At 48.2% G+C, this 27245-nt stretch overlaps 2 protein-coding genes across 2 annotated transcripts in view; both read left to right on the top strand.

Annotated features, from left to right (window-relative positions):
• The first annotated feature begins 6089 nt into the window (after positions 1-6089).
• LOC137357549 (gamma-aminobutyric acid receptor-associated protein-like) lies at positions 6090-9364 on the top strand. Its single transcript, XM_068023966.1, has 3 exons — positions 6090-6276; positions 7722-7840; positions 8886-9364. The coding sequence occupies exons 1-3, from the start codon at positions 6105-6107 to the stop codon at positions 8949-8951; spliced, it is 357 nt and encodes a 118-aa protein (XP_067880067.1). The 5' UTR covers positions 6090-6104; the 3' UTR covers positions 8952-9364.
• Positions 9365-16503: 7139 nt separating this feature from the next.
• Positions 16504-27245, top strand: part of LOC137357329 (polyamine-transporting ATPase 13A3-like) — a 74886-nt gene continuing 64144 nt past the window's right edge. Inside the window, exons 1-8 of the mRNA XM_068023583.1 lie at positions 16504-16791; positions 18152-18341; positions 19545-19918; positions 20972-21145; positions 21424-21570; positions 24323-24393; positions 24659-24739; positions 24837-24906. Coding sequence (XP_067879684.1) covers positions 19598-19918; positions 20972-21145; positions 21424-21570; positions 24323-24393; positions 24659-24739; positions 24837-24906 — 864 coding nt within the window. The 5' untranslated portion in view covers positions 16504-16791; positions 18152-18341; positions 19545-19597. The remainder of the gene's footprint in view (positions 16792-18151; positions 18342-19544; positions 19919-20971; positions 21146-21423; positions 21571-24322; positions 24394-24658; positions 24740-24836; positions 24907-27245) is intronic.

The raw sequence follows: 27245 nt of genomic DNA, 5'->3' as shown, positions 1-27245 counted from the left end.
TCCTCCTCCCCCTCCTCCCCCTCCTCCCCCCTCCTCCCCCCTCCTCCCCCCTCCTCCCCCCTCCTCCCCCCCCCTCCCCCCCCCTCCCCCCCCCACCTCCTCCCCCCTGGATTTACCAGAATGGTTCCAGGGATTCAGCTACAAGGTTAGCTCGGAGTTGTTCTCCTTGGAGCAAAGAAGATCGAGGGGAGATTTGATAGAGGTGTACAAGGTTATGACGGGTTTAGATTGGGTGGAGAAAGAAAAGCTGTTCCCATTAGCTGATGGTACAAGGACTCGGGGACGAAGATTGAAGGTTTTGGGCAAGAGATACGGGGGAGGGGGGGGGGAATATGAGGTACAACTTTTTTACGCAGCGAGTGGTAATGACCTGGAACTCGCTGCCCGCAAGGGTGGTGGAAGCGGAGACAGTTATTTCAAAAGGAAATTGTATCGGCGTTTGAGGGAAATACACTTGCAGGGCCACGGGGATGGAGCAGGGGAAATGGGACTGAATGGATTGCTCTACAGAGAGCAGGCATGGACTCGATGGGCTGAATGGCCTCCTCCTGTGCCATAATGACTCTGACACTAAACTAATGTAGAGTAACCGTTACTACTACATTATTGCTGCAGCAGCTTGCTTGGTGAATGTGAGTCATGTATGCTGTTGATGGCATATTTAAAAAAAATCAGTTTTAACATGGGGCAGCGCGCTGTCTCTCTTTCTCTCTCTCAACTAAGTCAGGGGGTCATGAGTACAAATCGCACTCCAGAGACATGATATAATCTAAGCTGACATGCCAGTGCAGCACTGAGTGAAATGCTGCACTATCTGAGGCACTGTCTTTCAGATGAAACATTAAACTGAGGTCCTGTCTCCCCCTCAGGTGGAAATTAAAGATCCCACAGCCACTATTCGAAGAAGAGCAGGGGAATTCTGCTTGGCCTGCTGGCCAATGTTTATCTCTCAACCAACACTTAAGAACGGGTTGTTATCCCATTGCTGTTTGTGGGAGCTTGCTGTGCACATATTGGTTGCCATGTTTCCTATATTATTAACAGTTACCACTCTTCAAATCTGTTTCGTTGGATGTACAGTACTTTGAGACATGCTAAGGTCATGAAAAGTGCTGTGGAAATACCAGTTCGCTTCCCTTTCTATTAGTAAGATTACTACAACACTGTAATCTGCTGCATTTTCCCAGCAAGTAAATGTGTGCTTTAAAGGCAGGCTAGTTTATGCACAGCTCCCTTTAATGTCAGAATAACAGACTCTATGTTGCAGGGTATAACACTTCTGTTCTTGGGGTGAATGCTCTCGCTTGTCACTGTGGGTGTCAGTATGCAAGCTGGAACAGACAGTTTTGCAGGTTTACACTAGTGAAAGATTCCAGCCTCCTAGTATTTAAATATGTCAGTCGTGGACCAACGTAAATTGACTTCAAATTCAAAATGCTGCGCATTAATTCTTGTCACCTCGTTTCCAACCTTTGTGATAGCAGTTTACAGGTCTCCACCCTCTATAGGTTCTACTGACTGCAGTCTGCCTCATTGACACTGCAGTCATTGGAAAGGCTGAATCCTGCCTGTGATTGAGGGGAAACGCTGACACCCTGTAGGAACTGTCCTCTTGATGTAGTCCTGATCTATGCTGATGCTTCTGCCAATTTGTGGTTTTTGCAGTCGGACCAATACTATGACAGACATCTGTGACATTTACGGAAAGTGCACAGGATGCCTGGGAGTAACATATATTAATAGTAGAGCTTTGCAAAGCATTATGTCTGATTGTGGTGAATTCTTCAGTTGAAAGGTATGGATTGTGTGTGTTTGCCCAGATGTACCCATTAGGGCTGCAGGTCTCTACATTTTTTTTTTTAACAACCCTATAGCTTTCAAGTGAGTTCTTTTATGGTATAATTGCTGGTTAATGTTGTGAATATATAATGTTTTCGCCTGTATCACTGCTTAAAGCCCAGGGCTGACTCGTGTTCTCTTTCCCTTCCCTCAGACCCCTGACCCACACCTAGCACCTTTTCAAGGATTTCAAATTTGCATAATCCCAACTGTAGTGAGTGAAGACCCAATGGCAGTCTAAGCTGTCAATAATGTGGGACTACATTTGTCAATCTGAGGGTGATCACTTGTTTGAAGGGAAATGCCATGTTGAGGATGAGATTTGAAGTGCATTTTGAAACCGAGTAGCAGGAGTTTTATGATGTATCTGAACTCTACCTGATCTGGGCATGATGGATGCAACACACACCGCTTGCAGAGCTGATGTCCGTCATATATTTATTTATTTAGAGATACAGCACTGAAACAGGCCCTTCGGCTCACCGAGTCTGTGCTGACCAACAACCACCCAATATTAAGTAGAGGAATTCATTGGAAGTGTAAATACATTTGTAAATGTGACTAAGTATCAGCTTTGGCTCAGTTGGTAGTGCTCGCGACTCAGAGTCAGAAGATTGTAGGTTCTTTCCCTCTCCGGGACTTGGGCACATCATATAGGCTGATGCTCCAGTGCTGTACATCAGAGATGTTAAACTGAGGCCCTATCTGCCATCTCGAGTGAATGTAAAATATCCTGTGGCACTATCTGAAGAAGAGCAGGTGTCTCTCCCCTGTGTCCTGGCCAATATTATTGAAACAGACGAGCTTGCTGTTGATCTTGTTGCTGTTTGTGGGATCTTGCCTTGTGTAGATTAATTGCTGTGCTTGCCTATGTAACAGTGACTGCACTTCACAAGTAATTTAGCTCTAATTCAATTTGTTCTTTTTGGAAATAAAACAGAAAGTTAATCAGAGCGTGTCGACTGAAAGAGAAGATTTAACATTTTAAATATGACCTGATTGTTACAGCTGGGATGATGTGCTGCAATGTTAACCTGTCTTTTAAAATGCTGCTGGACTGGCACTGAATTTGCAATATTTTCTGCTACTTGAACATAACGAGAAGCAAAACATAGAATCATAGAAGTTAACAGCACAGTAAAGGAGGCCATTCATCCCCTTGTAGCTGTGCCAGCCAAAAGAGCTATCCCGCTTGATCACACTTTCCAACTCTTGGTCCTTGCTCTAAATTACGGCACTTAAAGTACCTGTCCAAATATTTTTTTAATTCGATGAGAATTTCTGCCTCTACAACCCTTTTAGGCAGTGAGTTCCAGACCCCCACTGCCCTCCAGATGAAAGAATTAACTTCTTAACTACCCTCTAATCCTTCTACCAATTACATTAAATCTATTCTCCCCAGTTAATGATGAAAGGGTTGAGCATTGCGCCCAATGTCGACCTGATTTCAGGAGGTGCACGTTGGCATAAACAGATGTTGGGCAGATGGTGCTGTTCCAGCGAAGGCCTTTAATGAGGAGCAAGTTGTTCACTTGTGTCAGCCACAGACCCTGAGGAAAGGGTACACAACTCATGCCAAAAAGCTCCTGAAAATGATCTTTCAGATTATAATCTGTCATACAGGGAGGTGTGTTAATGTCCTGCTTCAGCCTGGAGAGTTTTAGCTCGGGGCTTTCGCTTTTGGATCGTGGCTTTCTTTGTGATCCTTCTTTTTGTTTCCATAATTCCTGTAATTGAAAAGCGAGACAGTAGTTTCAGTTTCCTTGAGTTGTTTCATAGGGTTGCCAGGAGGTTGCAGTACTTTATGACTCATTTTGGTCCTTGTAGGACCGCCTGAAGCTGGTGAAACCGGAAAGGAGATTATAGAGCTAGCAATGTCTGCCTTTGCTGAGTTCTCCAGCAATCTGCAGAAATCTGGGCCAGAGTAAAAAGTCAGAGTTGCAGAAGGTGGTGAGCACTGGGGTGATAGGTGCAGTTATTGTGACAATGGCCTGGGTGCAGAAGTTCTAACAAGTGGGGCTCAATCTTGCATTGTCTTTGGTAGCAGCATAGTTTGTAGAAAGAAGAAAAGGAGCAAAGCAGCCAGTGTCGTCGCAATGTGGAATAGATCACTACTGACACAGTGGGTCTCCAGTTAAAGACTTAAATTCTTCAAATTTTATAAAATATTAGTAGCTAAACTGAACTGAAGTTAGGAGGAGAAAACTCTTTGGATTTGGTCTTCCTTGCTCAGTAATTCGAGCAAATCTATAGAGCTTCTGGCTTTGTATAGAGCAAGGAGAGCCTATTGCACTAGTTATGTTTGGTCTTTTAGAATGTCCAAATATTGAAGTGACACTTGTTCTTAATCTGGCATGCATGTGAAAACGAGGCTCTGTTGGCATTAAACTTGTTGGTCAGCTTACCTCTATTGTCACTCCCCTTCTTCCTGTGAACTGACTCACACTGGTTCCACAGCCATCTTCTACTACCTTTCCTAAATAGCTTTCTAGTTCAAGTTTGAGGTTTGGCAGGTTTACTGCTTTTTCCTTCTCCCCAGGAGGGGAGAGTTACATCTGATCTTGCTCTCTCCTGATGTCCAAACATGTCCTTTCCAGCAGGAACCCTGGCTGATTTTACCCTGCTCAGAAACCCATAATTAGTGCCCCTATTGTTACTTTCCCTCCAATAGGAGTATCTTTCATGTAAAAGAGTGCAGATCTGCAGAATATTAGCCTTCCAGTGAAAGAGACACGGGTCAGGAGAACACAGGAATTCAAAAAAAGTCTGGGCAGTGAAAATGTTGGCTTGTAACAGGAGCCACTGTATTTTAGAGAAATCACACCTGCTGCTATTGGTTACTTCAGATTGCTGCAAACTCGAGTGACAGGCCTGTACCCACCAGCACTGCATCCTCATGTTAGGCAGCGCAGAAAATGCTGTATTGCAGGCACAACCCAGGTTTGGTAGAACAAATACTCCAACTGTGCTCCTGACTATCATTGTTCAAGTCAACTTGGTATAAAAAAAAATTCTGAATTACCGATGGCAAGCCCCAAACCTTGAGGGGAGCAGTGGATACAGCCGTTCCCTCACTGAGGGGGGAGCAGTGGATACAGCCGTTCCCTCACTGAGGGGGGAGCAGTGGATACAGCCGTTCCCTCACTGAGGGGGGAGCAGTGGATACAGCCGTTCCCTCACTGAGGGGGGAGCAGTGGATACAGCCGTTCCCTCACTGAGGGGGGAGCAGTGGATACAGCCGTTCCCTCACTGAGGGGGGAGCAGTGGATACAGCCGTTCCCTCACTGAGGGGGGAGCAGTGGATACAGCCGTTCCCTCACTGAGGGGGGAGCAGTGGATACAGCCGTTCCCTCACTGAGGGGGGAGCAGTGGATACAGCCGTTCCCTCACTGAGGGGGGAGCAGTGGATACAGCCGTTCCCTCACTGAGGGGGGAGCAGTGGATACAGCCGTTCCCTCACTGAGGGGGGAGCAGTGGATACAGCCGTTCCCTCACTGAGGGGGGAGCAGTGGATACAGCCGTTCCCTCACTGAGGGGGGAGCAGTGGATACAGCCGTTCCCTCACTGAGGGGGGAGCAGTGGATACAGCCGTTCCCTCACTGAGGGGGGAGCAGTGGATACAGCCGTTCCCTCACTGAGGGGGGAGCAGTGGATACAGCCGTTCCCTCACTGAGGGGGGAGCAGTGGATACAGCCGTTCCCTCACTGAGGGGGGAGCAGTGGATACAGCCGTTCCCTCACTGAGGGGGGAGCAGTGGATACAGCCGTTCCCTCACTGAGGGGGGAGCAGTGGATACAGCCGTTCCCTCACTGAGGGGGGAGCAGTGGATACAGCCGTTCCCTCACTGAGGGGGGAGCAGTGGATACAGCCGTTCCCTCACTGAGGGGGGAGCAGTGGATACAGCCGTTCCCTCACTGAGGGGGGAGCAGTGGATACAGCCGTTCCCTCACTGAGGGGGGAGCAGTGGATACAGCCGTTCCCTCACTGAGGGGGGAGCAGTGGATACAGCCGTTCCCTCACTGAGGGGGGAGCAGTGGATACAGCCGTTCCCTCACTGAGGGGGGAGCAGTGGATACAGCCGTTCCCTCACTGAGGGGGGAGCAGTGGATACAGCCGTTCCCTCACTGAGGGGGGAGCAGTGGATACAGCCGTTCCCTCACTGAGGGGGGAGCAGTGGATACAGCCGTTCCCTCACTGGACATTGGGTTCACCTCCCTCTAGCAACTGTTGCAGCAAGTAGGATGCTTCCTTAATTCTGTGGTAAAATGTCTCCTGCTCAGTATGTACCTCAGTCTTCAATTTGTAAACTGGGAAAATTACTTAATTTTTTAAAAAAAGTCTCTGTTTTGCCTGTACAGGTGATCGTGGAGAAAGCTCCAAAGGCCAGGATAGGGGACCTCGACAAGAAGAAGTACCTTGTGCCATCTGACCTGACAGGTAAGCTGTCGCTGTGTGTGTGTCTGTGTGTCTGTGTGTGTGTTCGCAGAATGTCCTGAATGTAGGTGGCAGCGCTGGGTATCCATCCCACATTCTCCACCTTGTTCCAAGCGTCTTGTGTGTTGGCGCAGTGTGACCACCCGCCTTTTATTTCTAGGCATATGTTCAGGCGGCATCGTTTTCTTAAATTTGAGACACTCGGGTTTGTTTCTGGGAACAGGAAAATGAAAGTGAAGAAAACATTACGTGTACAAATGGGATTCTCTCGGAACATGCGAAAATAATTAGCTGGTGGCCAAGTATTTGCTCCTTTATACAGGTATATTTATCCTGGACTGGCTCAAGACCTAGGGAGGTAACTACTTCAATATGGGTTGCAAGTTCAGCAGGTTTTGTTGATATTCTGTTGCAGGTAGAAGGTGTGTGTTTGTTCTCCTCCTCTGCTAAAATAAGTTTACTGAGCTCCACCTCAAATTGCAACAATTATCTGCTTCTGCTTTAACTGAATGATTTGCTTCTAAAGTGGTTGGTTTTGCCGAGTCTATTGTCATGTGAATACCTGCATCTGCAAAACCTTGCCCTGCACTATGTATTGCTGAATTGTATATCTGTGTACATCAGTGTGGTACCCCTCTGCCCCTCTAAATCACATTCTTGGACAGTCTTGACTGTGTGGCATATGTTGGTGCAAAATCGCAATGCCCCTCCCTCGGTGTTTCAGTGCTGCAGTAGGAGCAGATCAGCAATTCCTTTTATTGGTCTGTTTCTGACACAATCTGCATCAGTTTCCTGGATAGTTTCCAGTGTTTTCTGCCTAGCCCATGAATCATCTTGTTTCCTTTTGTGGTATTGAGTGTAATAATATTCAGTAATATGTGCTGCTGAAATACATGAAAAGCAGAGGCTGTTGATGCTGGAACTGTGAAATTAAAATCTCAGCAGACCAGTCTTGATTGAGCATGGGGGGGGGGGGTTCTGCCCCCTCCAGACAAGTAGCCCTTTCCTCTCCAGGCTTGTGCAGCTTCACTCCATGTTGCAAACTACACTTGCACTGCAGTGATCCTGAACTCAGCCGCCGGGAGTGACTTACTAAACAGATGCTTTCTTGCAAGAAGTGAGGGAGGCAGGTGAGTGCTTTCCTTTTTTTTTCTCCCCCAGAAGAGTTTTAAATATTCACCTGTCACTGAGGTGCTGAGAGTACAGTTCCACAAGTGTGCTCTTTACCTTGCAGGCTTAGCCTGTTACTTTAGGTGCTGAGCATCAGCAGGATGTTCAAAGATGGACGATATCACTGCTGAGTCCCATCCTGTTCTTGTCTGACGTCCAGTACTCACTGCTGTGTTACTAAGCCCATCACAGAAGCTGGCATCTTCAATTACACAAAAGTTATTGTTAAAGTGTTGTGTTTTGGTTACTTTTTATCTCTGTTTTCTCTCTTTCTGCAGTTGGACAGTTCTACTTCCTGATTCGAAAGCGCATTCACCTGCGGGCTGAGGATGCCCTCTTCTTTTTTGTTAACAATGTCATTCCACCAACCAGTGCAACTATGGGGCAGCTCTACCAGGTCAGTAATAGAAGCTGGGGTCCAGCCTGACAGCCTCACTGTCTGGACAGCCACTTGCATTTAAAAACAATTAGGCTTTGTTTCAGTCTACAGAGCCTGACATGATTAAACCTGGGAACTCACCTGGTTTGTGCCATGCTGCAGTGAATTTATCTATTGAGCCAAAGGCAGAGGTGAGGGATGTTGAATGTTTTTTTTTTAAAAAAACACACGCAAAGTAAATCCCAGAACAAAATCTGTCCTTCGAACCCCATGATGTCCTTTGCAGCAAATTCCCACTGTGGACTTTGGCAAAATTGATTCAAGCTCAACTTTTGGAGTGTAATGTGGCCGTATAAGTCAGGATTATATTCAGCTGTGACAACCAGATTGCAGTGATAAGGATGCATTGCTGCTGTGGTCTAATGTGGAATGGTGGTGTGTAGATCGTTGAACCCATCACCTCACTGCATGTCAGCTGTGGCCCTCGCCTCTGAGTCAGCAGGTCATGAATTCTGATCTTGCTCCAGAGACCTGAGCATAAAGTCTGGGCTGATACTCCAGTACAGTACTAAGGGAGTGCTGTACTGTCGGACGTGCTGTCTTTTGGATGAGACATTAAACTGAGGCCCCGTCTGCCCACTCGGAGGTAAAAGGTCCGCAGGCCCTATTCAGAGAAGAGCAGGAGATTTCTCGCGGGTATCCTGGCCAGTATTTACCCAACTAATGTCATTAAATATAAATTATCCGGCCATCAGGTTGCTGTTTTGTGGGACCTTGCTGTGTGTAAATTGACTGCTGTTTCCCCTACACTACACTTCAAAAATCAGAGCTTTGCGACCTCCTGAGGTTGTGAAGGGCACTATATAAATGCGAATCTTCCACACTCCCCAAATTCTCCATTAGGTGGTACAGACCACCCAGATTAGATGTGGGTGATTTCAGGAATTCACCAGATTGCTAACTCTTGGCAGTGGTATGAGTACAAGAACTGCAGGTGCAGGGAGTCTGAGGACCAGCCGATGGGTTAACTAATCCAGTCTGTTCTCCCTGTTTTGTTTCTCAGGAGCATCATGAAGAAGATTTCTTTTTGTACATCGCTTACAGTGACGAGAGCGTTTATGGAATGTAACGCCTGCATCGCTGCTGATGGCTTCAGAGGCCGAGCATTCTCTGCTTCTGCACTTCCTGGTGTGTTCTATAAAAGCTGATCTTTTGTGTGTCTGTTATATCCCTCTGGATAAAGGGCATCGGGTAGGGGGGCGTTCGGAAGGTGGAATAATTCTTTTAATTTACTTGTTTTGATTTCTCAAGTTTCTGAGCTCTGGTGTCGTTATTTCTGCAGTCCTGCTTTTGGCTCTTTTTTTTTTCCCCCCCCCCTTTTTTGGGAGGCTGGGGTGGGGGTTCATCCTTGATTATTGGTTCACCCTTAAACTGTCAACTCAAAGCTGAATTGTTGAGTCTTTCGCCAACTGTGCTGTATAGCTGCCAAAGGACACACCACCTGTACCGTGGAGGCTAATAATAAAACATCTGTACACAGTGCATCAGTGTTGTTCATTATTTTTCCCTTCGGTGTCCTCCCTTACGTAGAATCATGGATATTGCAGCAGAGAAGGAGACCCATTGTGCCTCTGCCAGTGCTCGCCCTTGTACTGGAGCTGTTTACTATGGTTCCAATGTCCTGTCTTTTCCCTGTATTTTCAAATGATTACCCTTTTAATTGTTAGTCTCAGCCTTAATTGCTCCTTGTGGGATAGTATTCCCTGTTCTAATAACCTTCTACAGGGTGGGGAAAGATTCCTTTAATCTTCCACCGTTGCTCTTCTAGTGATCTTGAATTTATGTTACCTTGCTATCGATTTTATCAGCCATTTAAAAAAAAAAATCTTTCCGCACTTAACACTGATCCTAATGCAGCTGAGGTCTGTTAATTGTACACTCTGGTATTTGAACCTGGGACCAATGGCCTTTGTGGACACTTGCACATCGTGGAAGTTTCAGAGAGTTTCACTCGCCCTGTTCTAGTCTTGAGAGCTGCATGTGGCCAGGAAAGGAGTTAGGGTGATAGTAAGAATAGTTTCTGTTATGATTCATATTGTGCAGTGCATTTTAACTTAGAGAAATTTGTCCTGTGCAGTTGGATTCTGGTGATGAAAGTTTGGATCCAGCTGTCCTAACAGTGCTTCAGTGGAATGAGATAATTGGCCAGCCTGATCTTTGAAACCAAAGTTCCAGAAGGCTGTGGAGCGCAGACTGAACAGAGGACTGTTTGGCTGTAGTGATGAGTTTGGAGCAGTCTCAGTACACTCCTAGGGTCTGTAGTCCCACAGCACAAAATGGTCAAGAGGCCACAAGGATGGTTGGCAATGCAAAGTGGAGGAGCCCAAAGGTATAGTAGACACAAAATTCACACAACTGTCAAAAGTCATGTATTTGCCATGAAGTGATTGAGCATCGCTGAAAATATATTAAACAAGACCCACTGCAACAGTGCCTTGAATCAATTTTCCTTTTTGTGCATTGGAGATTGTAGCTGCTAATTAGTCTGAAGCAAGTTCACATTCTCATCTCTGGCCTTGGGAGTTGGCTGGTGAGCTGCATCTTTGGCAGGGCACAGAAACCAAATTATCTTGGGCAGCTGCCCACCTGTAATTCGCAGCCAGATCTGGCTGTGGCAGAGATCTGCCTTCCATTTGAATTGCGATCTTTAATTAAGATGGCATCATTAAGAAAAGCTCGCCAGACCTACAGAAAGCCACAGCTTTTCACCCGCACCACCCCCCCACCCCATTCTCCATCCAGATTCCACCGTACCCAACAAACTGCGATGCATTCGTACGGAAAGACCTAAAATAGGTGGGAAAACTGGCTGGGATCTACGGAAATCTACGGGTTTGCCTTTCAGATAAGCTGTGTTCGCAGGTTTGGCGGCGATGGGATCCACTGTTGCAATGTCTGTTATAGCTGAACTACCAATTGCAACATTCAACACTTGAAATTAAATTGGGAAACGCTTCTGCACACAGGGTGGTAGAAATTTGAAACTCCCTTCTGGAAGTAGCAATTGATACTGGATCAATGGTTAAAGTTTAAATCTAAGATTAATTTTGTTAACCAAGGGTATGAAGGGATATGGGCAAATATAGAGTTAGGTTGCAGATGAGCCATGATCTCATTGGGGGAAACGGGCTCGAGGGGCCATGTGGCCACCTGTTCCTGTGTTCTATCTAGAGAAGAAATCCTTCGCACAAACATCAATCGATGCATGGGTTGGGTAGCAAAGGTTAAAAACCTTAAGTCATTCAAGAGCTTGATGGAGACCTCTTCCACTGTTGCTCAAAGTAACTAGGGGAGGGAGGGATAAAAAATGAGCCCGTGGATTCTTCTGCTTGAAGGCTGTGTGGATGACTACAAAACACATGTTTTTACTCATAAATAAACATGACTTGGACCTGGCAATTCTACCTACCCAAGTTTCTTTTCCTTGTGTAGGCATTTATTTAGTTAGGATTTGTAAACTTCAGATCTGTCCAGATTAGTGCAACTGGTGTTGTAACACCAATAATGAACAAAGCTGTCCCAGTGAAAATGGACGCTGGTAATGACATTGCAGTCTGGCATGGTGGTGCGGAGAACAGGTCTCTTCCAAATTGGAGTCTTAAGTGCACGCGAATAAGTTAAATGGAGGGAGACTGGTGCCAAACTGACCTCAAGGCCAGATCCTTACCCCTCATTGTCTCCCCATTTCTGATAAAGACTTGCCAGGGTCATGATCCTTGGGAGCTGATACATTCTGCAATCTGAGTCATATTGACTTGTTTTTCAGGTGTGAATTCAGACATGATTCCAGGGTGAGTCAAGGAACGCTAGACAGCCCCAGATCTATCAGTTTTAATTTAGAGCAGGGGTAGGTTATTAGCCCCTTCAGCCTGTTCCGCAATCTTAGTTTACCCGCCTTGGTTCTACAACCCTTATTATCCTAATAAATATCTAGTGATCTCAGTTTAGAAATCTCAACGGTTGTCTTTGCTGTTTGCTCAGTTCATTCCATGTAGGGTTACCTTAACCATTATTTCATCTTTTTTACAAACGCCAGGTGGCATAGCCATGTTCAGCAGTGGAGCAGATACACAAGGCCATTGACTGACAATGTTTTAGCTTCCACACCCTGGTTTTCTGATTTATTTTCCTCGAGTCTGGGGTATGGCCCCATGGGTGGCAGTCACCTTCACTATCCAATATGGCTATTTTAACAGAGCTTTGATGGAGTGGCAGCAGAGTGTAGGGCATCACAGAAGAGCCAATTGCTATTCTCAGTCGGATTTCACACGCACAGTTCGATAGAAACCAGAAATGGGAAAGGTGACAGTTCCTTTTCAGAATGCTAGTGCCCTGCATGAGTTCAAGTTAACACAAATTGGGGATTGAACCTGCGACCTTCCCAGTTTGAAATAGCAAAATGCTGGAAATGCTCAGCTGTGGCAGCATCTGTGGAGAGAGAAACAGTGTTAACTTTTCGGCTCTTGTGACCTTCCCAGTCTGTATGCTGAGACCAATTCTGATCCCATGTGCATCTCTGATTTCCTTTGATTCACTTGGTGGCCGTGCCTTCAGCTGTCTGAGCCCTAAGCTCTCGTTTCCTCACTAAACTCCTCTGCCTCTCTCTCCTTTAACTGTCCTAATATCTCTCTTGTGTGGCTTGGTGTCAAATTTGTGTCTGATAACACTCCTATGAAATGCATTGGGATGTTTTAATATATTAAAGGTGATGTATAAGTGGAAATTGTTATTGTTGAGATGAAGATATTACTCCCTGAGCTTTGGAATGTCTTGAGGTGAAGAGTTCTCTGAAGTGAAAACGAAACCTCCTTCTGGTTTCTCCCCCCGAATGCGCAACGTGCTCCATTTCTTCAACCACCTGCCACATCCCCAAGTATTGCTGGTTGGGGTTTGCAAAGGGTAATTTCTCCGTCAACCCGTGCCACCAACAAATGGGAGCTCATCACTGTGGTTCCTAGGATGTTCATCGCACTGGATAGCGGCTCGGCCGGACCACCTAACCAAATCTCTGCCTTTCAGAGTCATTCAGGGTACAAGGCACTTTGGGAGGATTTGCAGTCCAGGTTGGGCATTCAAGAAATACAAGGACTTGGGAATTTATGGAGATGTTGCAATGAGAAATGAGCATACGCGTCATCTGAAGGACCTTTTCTCCCTCCCTGTCCTGCTGGGGTGCAGTTCGGCAACTTGCCAATTCTACCTACCCAAGTCTCTTTTCCTTGTGTGGGCATTTATTTAGCAAGGATTGTCAGACTATTCGACTGAGTTTGCCTGTGTTAACCTCCAATCAATGGCAATCAATATGGAGCAGGAACCCTGACTGATCTTGGTTTTCTCCTGATTCTTGGGACAATTGGAACAGTTGTATCTCCAGCTGTGATCAAACGATGCCAAAACAATGACATATGCATTTATATAGCACTTCACAGCAGTATTATTTATTATGTTTCTGTGATGTGCCTTGGGATGTTCTTGGCTATTAAAGGTACTGTGCAAATGTGAGTACTTGTTATAGAATTTACAGCACAGAAACAGGTGATTCAATTCAACTGGCCTGTACCACATGCACATGAGCTTTATTTCAACATAACCTTCCATTCCTTTTTCCATCATGTGTTTATCCAGCTTCCTCTTAAACTATACTATTCACCTGAACCTCTCCCTGTGTAGCAAGTTCCACATTCTCGCCACTCTCTGGGGAAAGAACTCTCTTGTGAATTCTCCATTTGCTTTATTCATGACTATCTTATATTTATGACCCCCTAGTTCTGGACTCCCTCAAAGTTGAAACATCATCTCTGTCTAATTAGTCTAGATTCTAAACTAATATGGGTACATCATAAATGCCAGAGTCACATTAACATCCTGCAGGTTTATTGTTTGATTCTTGTCTCACATCCCTCCTTCTGTAAGTGTTCCTTGTTTCCTCTTGTGCAGCTTCTACCTCTCTCTCTCTCTCTCTCTCTTTTCCCCTACCCCCTTCATCTGTTCTTCCTTGGAACCATAAATGGGGCTCTGACTCTTTCATGCTCATAGAAACATTCTTATCTGTTGCTGAGTATGCAGGAGAAAATGGGGTCACGGCTTGGCCCAGGAGAGAGATCGGTTTCGGTGCCTGGAGTGGGATACACCACATTCTTAGAGCTGAATTCTCTTCCTTTAGTCATGGCGCTGGTCCTGCAACTATCACACTTCGGGTGCTGGCGCAACTAGTGCCTGCTGTGCCACTTGTGAATGAGAGAAATGGAGGGCCTGGCTGGATGAGAATGGGAAGGCCTGAGGCCTACTGCTAAGGCTGGGAGCGAGAAGCATGACTGGGACCTGATTTGCTGCGAGGCTGACATGGATCAGACTTGAAGTGCCTGAGGCTGACCAAAGAGTTGAGACTGAGCTGCCACCTCAGTACAGGTGACTTTTTCCTGATGCCTGGGTGTGCTGAAGAGATGTTGAGTCTTGGGTGGTGAGAACCTAGAGAGCAGGACAGTTGGGGAGAAGCCAAGAAACTCTCATCGGTCACTCATTTCCTCTTTTGTGCAATGCTGAAATCTCTTATCTCTGATCACACCAGCTTTCCGCTTGGTGGAGTCAGCGTCCCACTCTTACAGCACAGAAGGAGACCATTCAGCCCATCGTGCCTGTACAAGCTCTTGGATTATCCAATGAGTCCCACTAAACCCCTGCTCCTTCCCCATAGCTCTGAAACGCTTTTCCTTTTCAAGTATATATCCAATTCCCTTTGGAAAGTTACGATTGAATCTGCTTCCACCGTCCATTCAGGCAGTACATTCTAGATCATCATACACGCTGCCTTAATTTTTTTTTAAATCACCTCATCTCCCCTCTGATGGTTTTACCACATTCTGAAATCAGTGTCCTCTGGTTACCGACCCTGCTTTCCTATGTTGAAACAATGATTACACGTAAAAGACTTCATTGGCGGTAAAGCGCTCTGGGACATCCTGAGGTCATGAAAGGTGCAATAGAAAAATACAAGGGGTCTTTCTGCTAGGGGAATGAGTCCTTCCCTTGACTTGGCACACCTTGTATTGATATAACAGAATGCTACACGTTTTAATGCCCTGTGTGGTACTTGGATGAACTTAGCAGAACTCTGCTACTTTGGCTGTTGCTGTGGTCACAACCTATTCTGTCGCCAAGGGTTCCAATTCTACTGCCCCAAACAACAATAGAGCATTGTGAGTTCACTAACTCTCTGAATGCAAGGCTCTCTCCCCTCCATCTCTTAGCCAATGAAGGAACGCTTACAATCGTAAAAGCCTGTGGGAACCAGCAGGTCACTCAGCTGTCAGCAGGACAGAAGGTATTGAATGAGCATCTGTCTCCAGGGTAGCTTTGTTCTCTTAACCCCCCCTTTCATTATTTAGCCTCTTTCTCCATTCTGTTCTCACAATCAATACTATTCAGACTCACCCTTACACACTTCCTCACACTCTTAGAGTGCAGGAGGCTAGTTCTGCAATGCTGGCTCCTGGTCACTGCATCGGAACTGCCCTCGTTACATTGTGCCATGTTTCTGCTAGAGTGGTTCTACTTTGAAGTGATGGGCGTGGGGTTGTTTGAAAGTTGCTTGCAGGTCTTCCTGGGGCTCATTGGCAAAACTCACCACCCAGTGCGAATTCCTGGTCTCTGCTGAGGCTACAGTATCTGAGAGATGGAGGGGAGGGGGCAGGCCAATCAGCCAAGGGTGCCTGTTTCTGATTACTATCCATGTTTAAAAATTCATTCATGGGGTGTGGGCATAACTAACAAAGTCAGTGTTTATTGGCCTCGAGAAGGCAGTGGGGGCAACTGAGATGCTCTGTAGGGCAGTTAAGAGTCAACCACATTGCTGTAGGTCTGGAGTCACATGTAGGCCAGACCGGGTAAGGACAGCAGATTTCCGAGACTAACTTTTTATTCTTGATTTATTTAATTAACTGAATTTAAACTCCCCAGCTGCCATGGTGGGGTTTGAACTCGTGTCTCCAGATTATTCGTCCAAGCCTTTGTATCACTGGTCCAGTAACATAACCACAATGCTACCCTGTACCCATATTGACTCCAGCTCCTGGGCCTGTGCACTTGGGGATAAGAGCAGGATTGGGTTGCGCCCGTCACCATCCTCATGGTTGCTAGCCCATTGAAGGCACGGGGTTAACACTCTCAGGAGGCATGAGAGTAAAGCAGGCCCTTGGGAGGCTGCTGATTGTGAAACCACTTCTCTTTTGTGGAACGGGCAGAACTGTTTCAAATCTTTTTTAACTAAAAAGGAACCATTGCCTTCTCCAAAGACAGTTCTGTTCCTGTTTCAGTGAGGGATGGTGTCAACACTGGTTGAAACTGGCTCTTCTAGTGGCAGTAACTCAGAAGCTGCTCCAATGTAATTGCAGCATCACCCCCATCTGTTTCACTCTCCATTACTCACCTTCTGTGACTGTGCTACACTTGATGTCGGCCTCAGTTTCCCATTCCGGAGTCATCCTGTGTCATTTTGTTCCCAGTGCTGCCAATACCCTGGCAAAAATATGTAACTCACCAGTTCACCCAATTTCTCTCCTGAGGACCCCGAGGGACGACTTCTGGAGCTAGCTGATACCCCCTGGTTGTAAGGAAAGGGTTAATCAGACTGCCCTGAAGTCCGCTAATATTATACTGTGATTAATTTATCTCAATGTTGTAGTAACAACAGCCTTCGACCTTTACAGAAGTTTAAGTTAATTTAAAATGCCACTGAGATATTGAGTCAGGGCTGACCTTAAAGCAAGTGTCACTTTTGTCACGTCGGTAAATCAAATTAAAGGCACGTCAGTGCGTGTGGCTTTCATATCTGCCAGATTTTTAATCAGCTGCTAACAAGTGCAGGGGAAATGGTTGGTTCTGCGAAGGAGACCATCTGGGTTGACTGACTGGTACGAAATGTTACTGAATCACAGACAACGTCATAATTAAAAGGTTCATTGGTGGAACAGCAATTCTATATAACAAGTGAAACTGGATAAGATAACAAGTTAGGGGAATTGTACCAGTTTATGGAAAAAGAGAACATGTTAAAACTAAAGTTATTGACAAGGGAGAAGCTAATTAAATTCTCCTTATATGGAGTTGTATTTTAACTTTTACATAATGATGCAATGCGGTTTTGTGCGGATTGTCATGTGGAGGGAGTGAGGGAAATGTAGAAAGGTTGGCTGCATACAAGAGTAATTGGATTCATAAAAGCTTAAAGATGCTGAGGTCAGATTAACACATTTGAATCCCGAACAAATAAATTATCATGAGGTCTGGTTGTAAATCTTATATTTAAAGTGTATGTTTAAGAACTGTTATTCAGGTAACATGTGCTTAATAAATCTGTGACTCCTGATATTCAATGGCTATTTCCATCTGTTATATCGCCCGACTCTGCCCCTGCCTCAGCTGATCTGCTGCTGAAACCCTCATCAGTGCCTTTGTTACTTCTAGACTTGACTATTCCAACACACTGCTGGCTGACCTCCCACATTCTACCCTCCATCAGCTTCAGCTCATCCAAAACTCTGCTGTCCATATCCTAACTCGCACCAAGTCCTATTCACTCATCAACCCTGCGCTTGCTGATCTGTATTGGATCCCTGTTAAGCAATGCTTCGATTTTGAAATTTTCATCCTTGTTTTCAAATCCCTCCATAGCCTCGCCCCTTCCTATCTCTAATCTCCTCCAGCACTACAACCCTCTGAGATCTCTGTGCTCATCCAACATCCCAAGACACTTCACAGGAGCCTAAATCGAACCGACTTTGGCACTGAGCCAAATGAGATATTAGGACAAGTAACCAACAGCTTTGTCAGAGAGGTAGGTTTTGGGGAGTGTGCTAAAGGAGGAGAGAGAGGCGGAGAGGTTTAAGGAGGGTATTCCAGAGCTTGGGGCTGAAGGCACGGCCGCCAATGGTGGAGCGATGAAAATTGGGGATGCTCAAGAGGCCAGAATTGGAGGAGTGCAGATTGATTATTCGCAGGTGTGGATTACACCCTGTCTCACTCGCACTGTTCACTACAATTACAATGTTCCTCTACAATTATTCCTCTCACTTGTGTTCCTCTGATTATTACTGCATTAACATTCTGTGATCATTACAGTCACTTGTACTAATCCTTGCACTCTCTGTCATTATTACTCTCAATTACAATGTGCTTTTGTGATTATCTCCAGCACTTATGTGCCTTTGCGATTGTTGCTCACATTGCTCTATTAATCCTGTGCTTGTTGTGGAATTTTCAATGTTTCCTAAGAGTCCACCTAGTATATTGCAATAGAGTGTCTCCAACCTTCTGAAGAACGACCGAAGATGTGATGGTGGTTAGGTGGAAGTGTGGACCCACAGCTGAAGAGAAGAACAAGTCCATGGGCCCACTGGAGGGCAGGTCTCTGACTCCAGCTTCAGTACCTCAGCGCAGCCTAGATCTGCAGTTACATCAAGTGGTAGGAATCTGCACTTGCTACTTACACAGAACTCCCTTCTTATTTTAATCCCCTCCTCTCTGACAAATGAAGGTTGGCAGCCCTGGCTCAGTGGGTCTTGTCACTGAGTCAGAGAGTCATGGGTTCATGTCCCTATCCAGAAACTTGAGCATACAAATCTCACCTGACACTCCCCAGTGCCAGTACTGAAGGAGTGCTACACTGTTGGAGGTGCTGTCTTTCCAGTGAAGCGTTAAACCAAGGCCTAGTCTGCCCTCTCTGGTGTAAGAGACCCCATGGCCACTGTTTTGAAGAAGAGCAGGGGAATTCAGCCCCGGTGTCCTGGCCCAATATTTATCCCTCAACCAATATCACTAACTCAGATTAACTGATCTTACTACTGCCAATGGGATCTTGCTGTGCGCAAATTGGCTGCCATGTTTCCTACTTTACAACAGTGACTACACTTCAAAAGTACGTCATTGGATGTAAAGCGCTTTGGGACGCCCTGAGGATGTGCAAGGCGCCATAGAAATTCAAGCGTTTTCTCTCTTGCTGCCTTGAAAGTGCTGACCCCCGCTGGGTTCACTTCCACTGGGTGCCAGCTGGCATTCAGCTGACATGAGGCGCTCTTGGCACGTGAACCCAGATGGTGTGAACATCACAGGAAATGTGACCAATGGCGGGGGGTAGGCGACGCGAGTGGGAGGGTGATGGCAAACGAGTCCAGCCCTGTTCCCACCAGATGGCCGCGCTCCACCTCCTCCTGTGAAGAGCTTTGGGATGGGAAAGGCACTATATAAATGCAAGTCGTTCATTGATGATAACACGAGTGGTTGAGGTGAATAGTCTAGATGCATTTAAGGGGAAGCTGGATAAACACATGAGGGAGAAAGGAATAGAAGGATATGCTGATAGGGTGAGATGAAGAGGGCTGGGAGGAGGCTCGTGGAGCAGGAACACTGGCATGGAGCAGATGGGCCGAATGGCTTATATCTGTGCTGTAAATTGTATATATTGATCAAGAGTAGGGACCCTGGATGGTTTTCCTCCCTCCCGAATACAGAGATGCTGTTCCAAGCTCTAGCACTCCTGCCAAGACCAGTTAACCCAAAGCAGATGGAACCCGGGTAAGCTGCGGCTCCGGTTGTAACCGGCCAAGCCCGTTGTGTTTGGGCTGAATCTGTTTGCATCTCATTATTTGTGTGGTTTTTATTTTTGAAGATAATGAGGAAACTCGGGATGCAGCAATGACAGGAGTGAGGTGAGGCCCGAGTATGTCAAAGAACAGGAGGACGAATCCTGCCCAGAGAACCAAACAGCAAAACACTGCCAAGATCGCTGCAGTGGGCAATGCCAGAGATAATCAGAGTCCCGCACCAAAGGCCGCACCAGCCGACGGATCCAAAGGACCTCCCCAAGCTCAGAGCCCCGGGGAGGAGCCCACGCAGCCTAGTGGGACAGACCAGCACAGCCTAACGGACCTGCTCACTGATCACGATGAGCCTCAAAAGAAAAGTCTGGTCGGATCGGGAGATGCAGCAACTCGGACATCAGTTCACTACCGGGTGGTGAATGTGGGCGAAGGCAACGAGATGGTAACATGCCACAGAATCTTCACTGGCCCCTGGGGCGGGGAGGGTGGGGAAAACCAAGGGATCAGGAGTGATCCTGGTTTTACTCCCAGATCACGGAGAGTAAAATTGGGCAGGGCATAAAGCCAGCGTTGTACCCTATCCCATCAGTTTGACAGGCGGACCTTGTTAGAATTGATTCCCCTGGTCCTCAATTCAGCCTAGGTAGAGGCCTCTGACCTGATAGGGCACTGAGTGGGTTGAGCTGAACTCAGGCCCAGACTGATGAGCTGATTGTCATCTCTCTCTGCAGGCTCTGAGTGTCTAATATAAAGAAGCTGCTGACTAGCTTCAAATGTCGTCATTATTTTCTTTGTTTTTACACTGTAGAGAGAGTTTTACTCTGTATCTAACCCCGTGCTGTCCCTGTCCTGGGAGTGTTTGATGGGGACAGTGTAGAGGGAGCTTTACTCTGTATCTAACCCCGTGCTGTACCTGTCCTGGGAGTGTTTGATGGGGACAGTGTAGAGGGAGCTTTACTCTGTATCTAACCCCCGTTTTTTTTTTTGAGGTGGCCTTTATACCCCAGGCCCCTTTTATATTTTTCATGACGAGAGGGCCTTTATTCCTCAGGCCCCCTTTATATACATAATTTTAAAATAACTTTATTAAAAACAGATAAATAAACAAAAAAGTCAAATTAAAATGCCATTCTCGGCGTCGATGATGCACTCCAGTCCCTGCGGTGCCCACCGGTCGCAGAAGGCCTCAAGCATACCGGCGGACACCGCATGCTCCTTCTCCAGGGACACCCGGGCGTATCTAACCCCGTACTGTACCTGTCCTGGGAGTGTTTGATGGGTGTAGAGGGAGCTTTACTCTGTATCTAACCTGGTTTTTTTTCTTCTTTTTTTTTTCAACCCCGTTTTTTTTTGTATCTAACCCGTGCTGTACCTGCCCTGGGAGTGTTTGATGGAGACAGTGTTGAGGGAGCTCTGTATTTAACCCTTCCTTATCTTATTACAGCTAAGTTTTTGCTGCTGGCAAAGTTTCCTTTAGTTTGCCTCCTGTTTCTAGGTTATTTATGGATACTGCTGGAGTTGGTGGAGGGCCGTGCTCTCAACTCTTGTCACCATCCTGTCGTGTGGCTTGTTCATGATGGCATTCTACTGGAGGCCTGAGTGGCACATGAAGTGTTTCTGCTACCCCTGCCACCTCCAGGATGCTGAGTACGTTCTGATGAAAACTACGGTAAGAATTGCTCGATTTGTCGACTCTCTGAGGGCTGTGGCTCCTCGTAAAGCTCGGTAATTAAAGGCATCGCCCAGTGTACTCGCCACTGACTTTGCCGATCTCACCCAGTGCAGAGGTGGCTGGGAACTCGGGTTCTTTTCCCAGAGTTTAGATGGCTAAGGGGTGATTTGAGCAACGTTTTCAAGATATTAAAGGGAACGCAGAGGCCTGTTACTGTGCTGTAAAATTCTACATCAGTGTCTTGCTGCCTTCATCCTCTATCTCTCTGAAAACAGGACGAGTTCCAGGAGTGGCACAGACAGAAGGTTAAGTTCATGTACCTGAAGTACAGCCCGCAGACTGACCGCAGAGACAGGGAGACAATCGAGGATGTGGACGAGTTCTCACTGCTGAGGAAAAATATCTCCTTTACTGGGATACAGGTAACCTTACTCCTTTGCAGCTCAGTCAAGCAGTGGAACAGTTTACTGGCAGTGCACCCTCGCTGTTTGGATCCTTGGGTGTGACCCATTGCTTTGCCAGGGTGCTGACTGCAGTAATCAGTATAAAGTCATTCAGGAAGCCTTGGTTTCTTTCCCCTCCCCAACCACCTTAGTCTTCTCCCCGCCTCTCCGAAAGGTGCTGAGTCCAGCTGGGGTACAGTTGGATATTACCTGGCCCTCTGTACCTCACCATTCGTTTTAGCCACTGAGCCAAAAACTCATGGGTTAAAGTCCCACTCCAGAGACTTGAGCATAAAATCCAGGCTGATTCTCCCAGTTGTTCTTAGAGAGAGAAGGTAAATAGGAGATTTAATGGAAGTGTCCAAAATTGTGAGGGGTCTAGGCAGAGGAGAGAGAACGGAAACTGTTCCCATTGGCAGAACGGTTGAGATCCAGAGAATGTAGATTTAAAGTGATTGGCAAAAGAGTCAAAGGCGACATGAGGAGAAACCTTTTTGCGCAGCGAGTGGTTTGGATCTGGAATACACTGCCTGACAGTGTGGTGGAGGCAGGCTCAATCGAGGCTTTCAAAAGGGAATTATCTGAGAGGAAAAATAAATTGCAGGCCCACGGGGAAAGGGTGGGGGAGCGGGCCTAGCTAAGTTGTTCACGCAGAGAACTGACATGGATATGATGGGCTGAATGGCCTCCTTCTATGCTGTATCTGTTCTACGATTCAGGGTAGTACTGAGTGCCGCAATATTGGAGGTGCCTTCTTTCAGATGAGACGTTAAACCGAATATCTGTCTGCCCTCTCGGGTGGACATTAAAGATCCCTTGGCTCTATTTTGAAGAAGTGCAGGTGGAGTTCTCCCCGGTGTCCTGGGGAGCAGGGGGGGAGTTCTCCCCGGTGTCCTGGGGAGCAGGGGGGAGTTCTCCCCAGTGTCCTGGGGAGCAGGGGGGGAGTTCTCCCCGGTGTCCTGGGGAGCAGGGGGGGAGTTCTCCCCGGTGTCCCGGGGAGCAGGGGGGGAGTTCTCCCCGGTGTCCCGGGGAGCAGGGGGGAGTTCTCCCCGGTGTCCCGGGGAGCAGGGGGGAGTTCTCCCCAGTGTCCTGGGGAGCAGGGGGGGAGTTCTCCCCGGTGTCCCAGGGAGCAGGAGGGGAGTTCTCCCCGGTGTCCCGGGGAGCAGGGGGGAGTTCTCCCCGGTGTCCTGGGGAGCAGGGGGGAGTTCTCCCCAGTGTCCTGGGGAGCAGGGGGGGAGTTCTCCCCGGTGTCCCAGGGAGCAGGAGGGGAGTTCTCCCCGGTGTCCCGGGGAGCAGGGGGGAGTTCTCCCCGGTGTCCCGGGGAGCAGGGAGGAGTTCTCCCCGGTGTCCCAAGGAGCAGGGGGGAGTTCTCCCCGGTGTCCCAAGGAGCAGGGGGGAGTTCTCCCCGGTGTCCCGGGGAGTAGGGGGGAGTTCTCCCCGGTATCCCGGGGAGCAGGGGGGAGTTCTCCCCGGTGTCCTGGGGAGCAGGGAGGAGTTCTCCCCGGTGTCCCAAGGAGCAGGGGGGAGTTCTCCCCGGTGTCCCGGGGAGCAGGGGGGAGTTCTCCCCGGTGTCCCGGGGAGCAGGGGGGAGTTCTCCCCGGTGTCCTGGGGAGCAGGGAGGAGTTCTCCCCGGTGTCCTGGGGAGCAAGGGGGAGTTCTCCCCGGTGTCCCAAGGAGCAGGGGGGAGTTCTCCCCGGTGTCCCGGGGAGCAGGGGGGAGTTCTCCTCGGTATCCCGGGGAGCAGGGGGGAGTTCTCCCCGGGGAGCAGGGAGGAGTTCTCCCCGGTGTCCCAAGGAGCAGGGGGGAGTTCTCCCCGGTGTCCCAAGGAGCAGGGGGGAGTTCTCCCCGGTGTCCCAAGGAGCAGGGGGGAGTTCTCCCCAGTGTCCCAGGGAGCAGGGAGGAGTTCTCCCCGGTGTCCCAAGGAGCAGGGGGGAGTTCTCCCCGGTGTCCCAAGGAGCAGGGGGGAGTTCTCCCCGGTGTCCCAAGGAGCAGGGGGGAGTTCTCCCCGGTGTCCCAAGGAGCAGGGGGGAGTTCTCCCCGGTGTCCCAAGGAGCAGGGGGTAGTTCTCCCCTGTGTCCCGGGGAGCAGGGGGGGAGTTCTCCCCAGTGTCCCGGGGAGCAGGAGGGGAGTTCTCCCCAGCGTCCCGGGGAGCAGGGGGGAGTTCTCCCCGGTGTCCCGGGGAGCAGGAGGGGAGTTCTCCCCGGTGTCCTGGGACCAATATTCATTCCTCAACCAACATCATGGATACTGGGTGCAGATTGGCTGCTGCATTTCCTACAACACTGACTACACTTCAAAAAGTACTTAATTGGCTGTAAAATGCTTTGGGATGTTCTGAGGTTGTGTAAGGCACTACAGAAATGCAAATTCGTTCAGTCTTTATTATTTGTGAATGAGCTACAGACAGAAGCAATCGGAGGAAAGAGCTACAAATGCCAGATCTTCAAACAGAAGGGAGCTGAGAGCGAGAATGGCTTCCTGTTTCATGAGGGGCAAGTTTAGCACATGAGCGAGCAGCCCCCATCGTGTGCATTGGACTGTCTGACACACGGTTCAGTCCCCCTTTGACATGTCACCTTTATATCCTGCTGATCAGCCACATCAGTCCCAGTGCAATAAATATAAAGTGGGAAGAATTGAATGGGTGGGATGTGGCGGTCGGAGGGGCAAGTGCAAGATGCATGCATGTGGGAAATTTGTTCATAGTTTAATCTCTCCTCTCCTCTCCCAGATCCGCTACCTACAGCACCAAAGTATCCGGTACATCTGGGACCCCAACAAGCGATCCTTCGTCGTACTGAGGTACGAAGAGAATGAAATATCGGCTAGGCTGATACCAGCTTTTTAACTTCCACATTATTGTTAACTGAATTCAGATTCTCAAACTGCCCAGGGTGGGATATGAACTCACGTTCTCTCCCCTCTGCCTTCCATTCCTTTCTCACCCTGCTACCTTGTCCCTCCCTGCTTGGATTACTATTCTCTGCCTCTCTGTTCGCCTGTCTTTCTTATCTGCTGCCCCTGTCTCTCTATATTCGACTCACTCCGGTATCTTGTTCCCTTCCAGAGGTCTGGAACAGAATGTGTCCTGCTCTGATCTCCATAAGAAATACCTCGATGGTTTGGTTTACCAAGAATCTCAAAACAGGTTGTATAAAAAAGCACAAAATCCTCGCACCCAAAGATTTTTGGTTGTCTCTTTGCTGACACTTTTCTCAATCACCTCTCTGAATCATTTCTTCTAGGAAACTCATTTACGGGCCAAATATTATAGCTGTGCAGGTCCCTCCTTACTGGAAGCTCCTGGGTAAAGAGGTAGGAGCACTCGCAATAATCTGTTAAATCGCTGTCTCTCGCCCGCCCAGGCTTCTGACTCCTGCTCAGCACGGGGTTCGACATACTGACTCTCACTGGGGTAAGTTCCACACAACTGACTCTCACTGGGGTACAGTTCCCCACACACTGACTCTCACTGGGGTACAGTTCCACACGCACTGACTCTCACTGGGGGACAGTTTCACACGCACTGACTCTCACTGGGGTACAGTTCCCCACACACTGACTCTCACTGGGGTACAGTTCCACACACACTGACTCTCACTGGGGTACAGTTCCACACACACTGACTCTCACTGGGGTACAGGTCCACACACACTGACTCTCACTGGGGTACAGTCCCACACACACTGACTCTGACTGGGGTACAGTTCCACACACACTGACTCTCACTGGGGTACAGTTCCACACACACTGACTCTCACTGGGGTACAGTTCCACACGCACTGACTCTCACTGGGGTACAGTTTCACACGCACTGACTCTCACTGGGGTACAGTTTCCCACACACTGACTCTCACTGGGTTACAGTCCCACACACACTGACTCTCACCGGGGTACAGTCCCACACACACTGACTCATTGGGGTACAGTTCCACACACACTGACTCTCACTGGGGTACAGTCCCACACACACTGACTCTCACTGGGGTACAGTTCCACACGCACTGACTCTCACTGGGGTACAGTCCCACACACACTGACTCTCACTGGGGTACAGTTCCACACACACTGACTCTCACTGGGGTACAGTTCCACACGCACTGACTCTCACTGGGGTACAGTTTCACACGCACTGACTCTCACTGGGGTACAGTTTCCCACACACTGAGTCTCACTGGGGTACAGTTTCACACGCACTGACTCTCACTGGGGTACAGTTTCCCACACACTGAGTCTCACTGGGGTACAGTTCTGCACACACTGACTCTCACCGGGGTACAGTCCCACACACACTGACTCATTGGGGTACAGTTCCACACGCACTGACTCTCACTGGGGTACAGTTTCACACGCACTGACTCTCACTGGGGTACAGTTTCCCACACACTGAGTCTCACTGGGGTACAGTTCCGCACACACTGACTCTCACTGGGGTACAGTTCCGCACACACTGACTCTCACCGGGGTACAGTCCCACACACACTGACTCATTGGGGTACAGTTCCACACACACTGACTCTCACTGGGGTACAGTTCCCCACACACTGACTCTCACTGGGGTACAGTTCCGCACACACTGACTCTCACTGGGGTACAGTTCCACACACACTGACTCTCACTGGGGTACAGTTCCCCACACACTGACTCTCACTGGGTTACAGTTCCACATGCACTGACTCTCAACAGCTAAGCACTCTCTCAGTGTCAGCCTGGATCAAGGATTGTCTTTTCGAACTGTCACTCTGGCCTGTCCTCCGGAACTTTCTTTCTCCTCCGAAGTGATTCTATCAATGTTACTCTGCTCAGTGTTCTGCTTTCTGCTTCCCCTGAATGCTCTGTCTGACGTACTCTTGTACTTCAGGAAGCCTTTGCTGTGTCAAAGTGCAGACTCTTTGCACCATCTCCCAATACTCACTCCCTACCTGACCCTCTCCAATGAAAGGCCATGCCCTATAGCGAAGGAGCATGGAACTCCTCACCCCTCTCAGCCTTCCATTCCACCTTCCGTCTAAACCCAAGATCGGCATCTTCAAAGCACAGCACCCAGATTTCCTTTCTGCTGACTCTCACCCCTGCTCGTATCCCTCTCGACAGCGCTTGGGGCTCTACTAGATTTTCAGTATTGACTGGTCTCCTCCACCAGACATGGGACCAGGGACTTGTCCTTTCCAAGAGAGCAACTACACCCCCCACCCTGCTCCCAGGGCTGCTTTGAATGAGTGTGGCGTGGCGGGGGAGAGAGGGTCTATTCTAGCCGGCCTTTTCTCCTGGTTTTTGAGCAAGGTTCCCCTGTGTTCTCCCCTATGGTCCCCAGGCAGCCGTTTGAGAAGAAAGTGAAGACGGGGTGTCTCCAGATCTTGGATGCGAACCCAAGACCTGCCATTCCCATTGTCCGTTGAGAACACTCGCATGTCCTGTGAAACAGGCGCCAGATTCATTCTATCCCTTAATTCTAATCACACTTAGAGTGAAAGAAAGGACTTGCATTTATGTAGCACCTCCTTCGCAACCTTGGGACGTCCCAATGAGCTTTGCAGCCAGTGAAGTACTTTGGAACTGTTATGTTGAATGTGGCTGCCATTTTCACACAGCAAGATCCCACAATCTGAAAGGAGATGTGTGACCAGATCATTTTTTTTTGTGATGTTGGTTAA

This window comes from Heterodontus francisci, chromosome 48 (assembly GCF_036365525.1).
Source record: "Heterodontus francisci isolate sHetFra1 chromosome 48, sHetFra1.hap1, whole genome shotgun sequence".
Taxonomy (NCBI): Eukaryota; Metazoa; Chordata; class Chondrichthyes; order Heterodontiformes; family Heterodontidae; genus Heterodontus; species Heterodontus francisci.
This window is presented reverse-complemented; position numbering and strand designations above follow the sequence as displayed.

Bases quoted from the DNA above. Each gene is read 5' to 3' on its own strand.
- LOC137357549 (XM_068023966.1), top strand. From the start codon at position 6,105: ATGTCTCCTGCTCAGTATGTACCTCAGTCTTCAATTTGTAAACTGGGA. The intron at 6,277-7,721 runs GTAAGCTGTCGC...CTCTTTCTGCAG, and splicing joins TGTGCCATCTGACCTGACAG to TTGGACAGTTCTACTTCCTG. The intron at 7,841-8,885 runs GTCAGTAATAGA...TTTGTTTCTCAG, and splicing joins CTATGGGGCAGCTCTACCAG to GAGCATCATGAAGAAGATTT.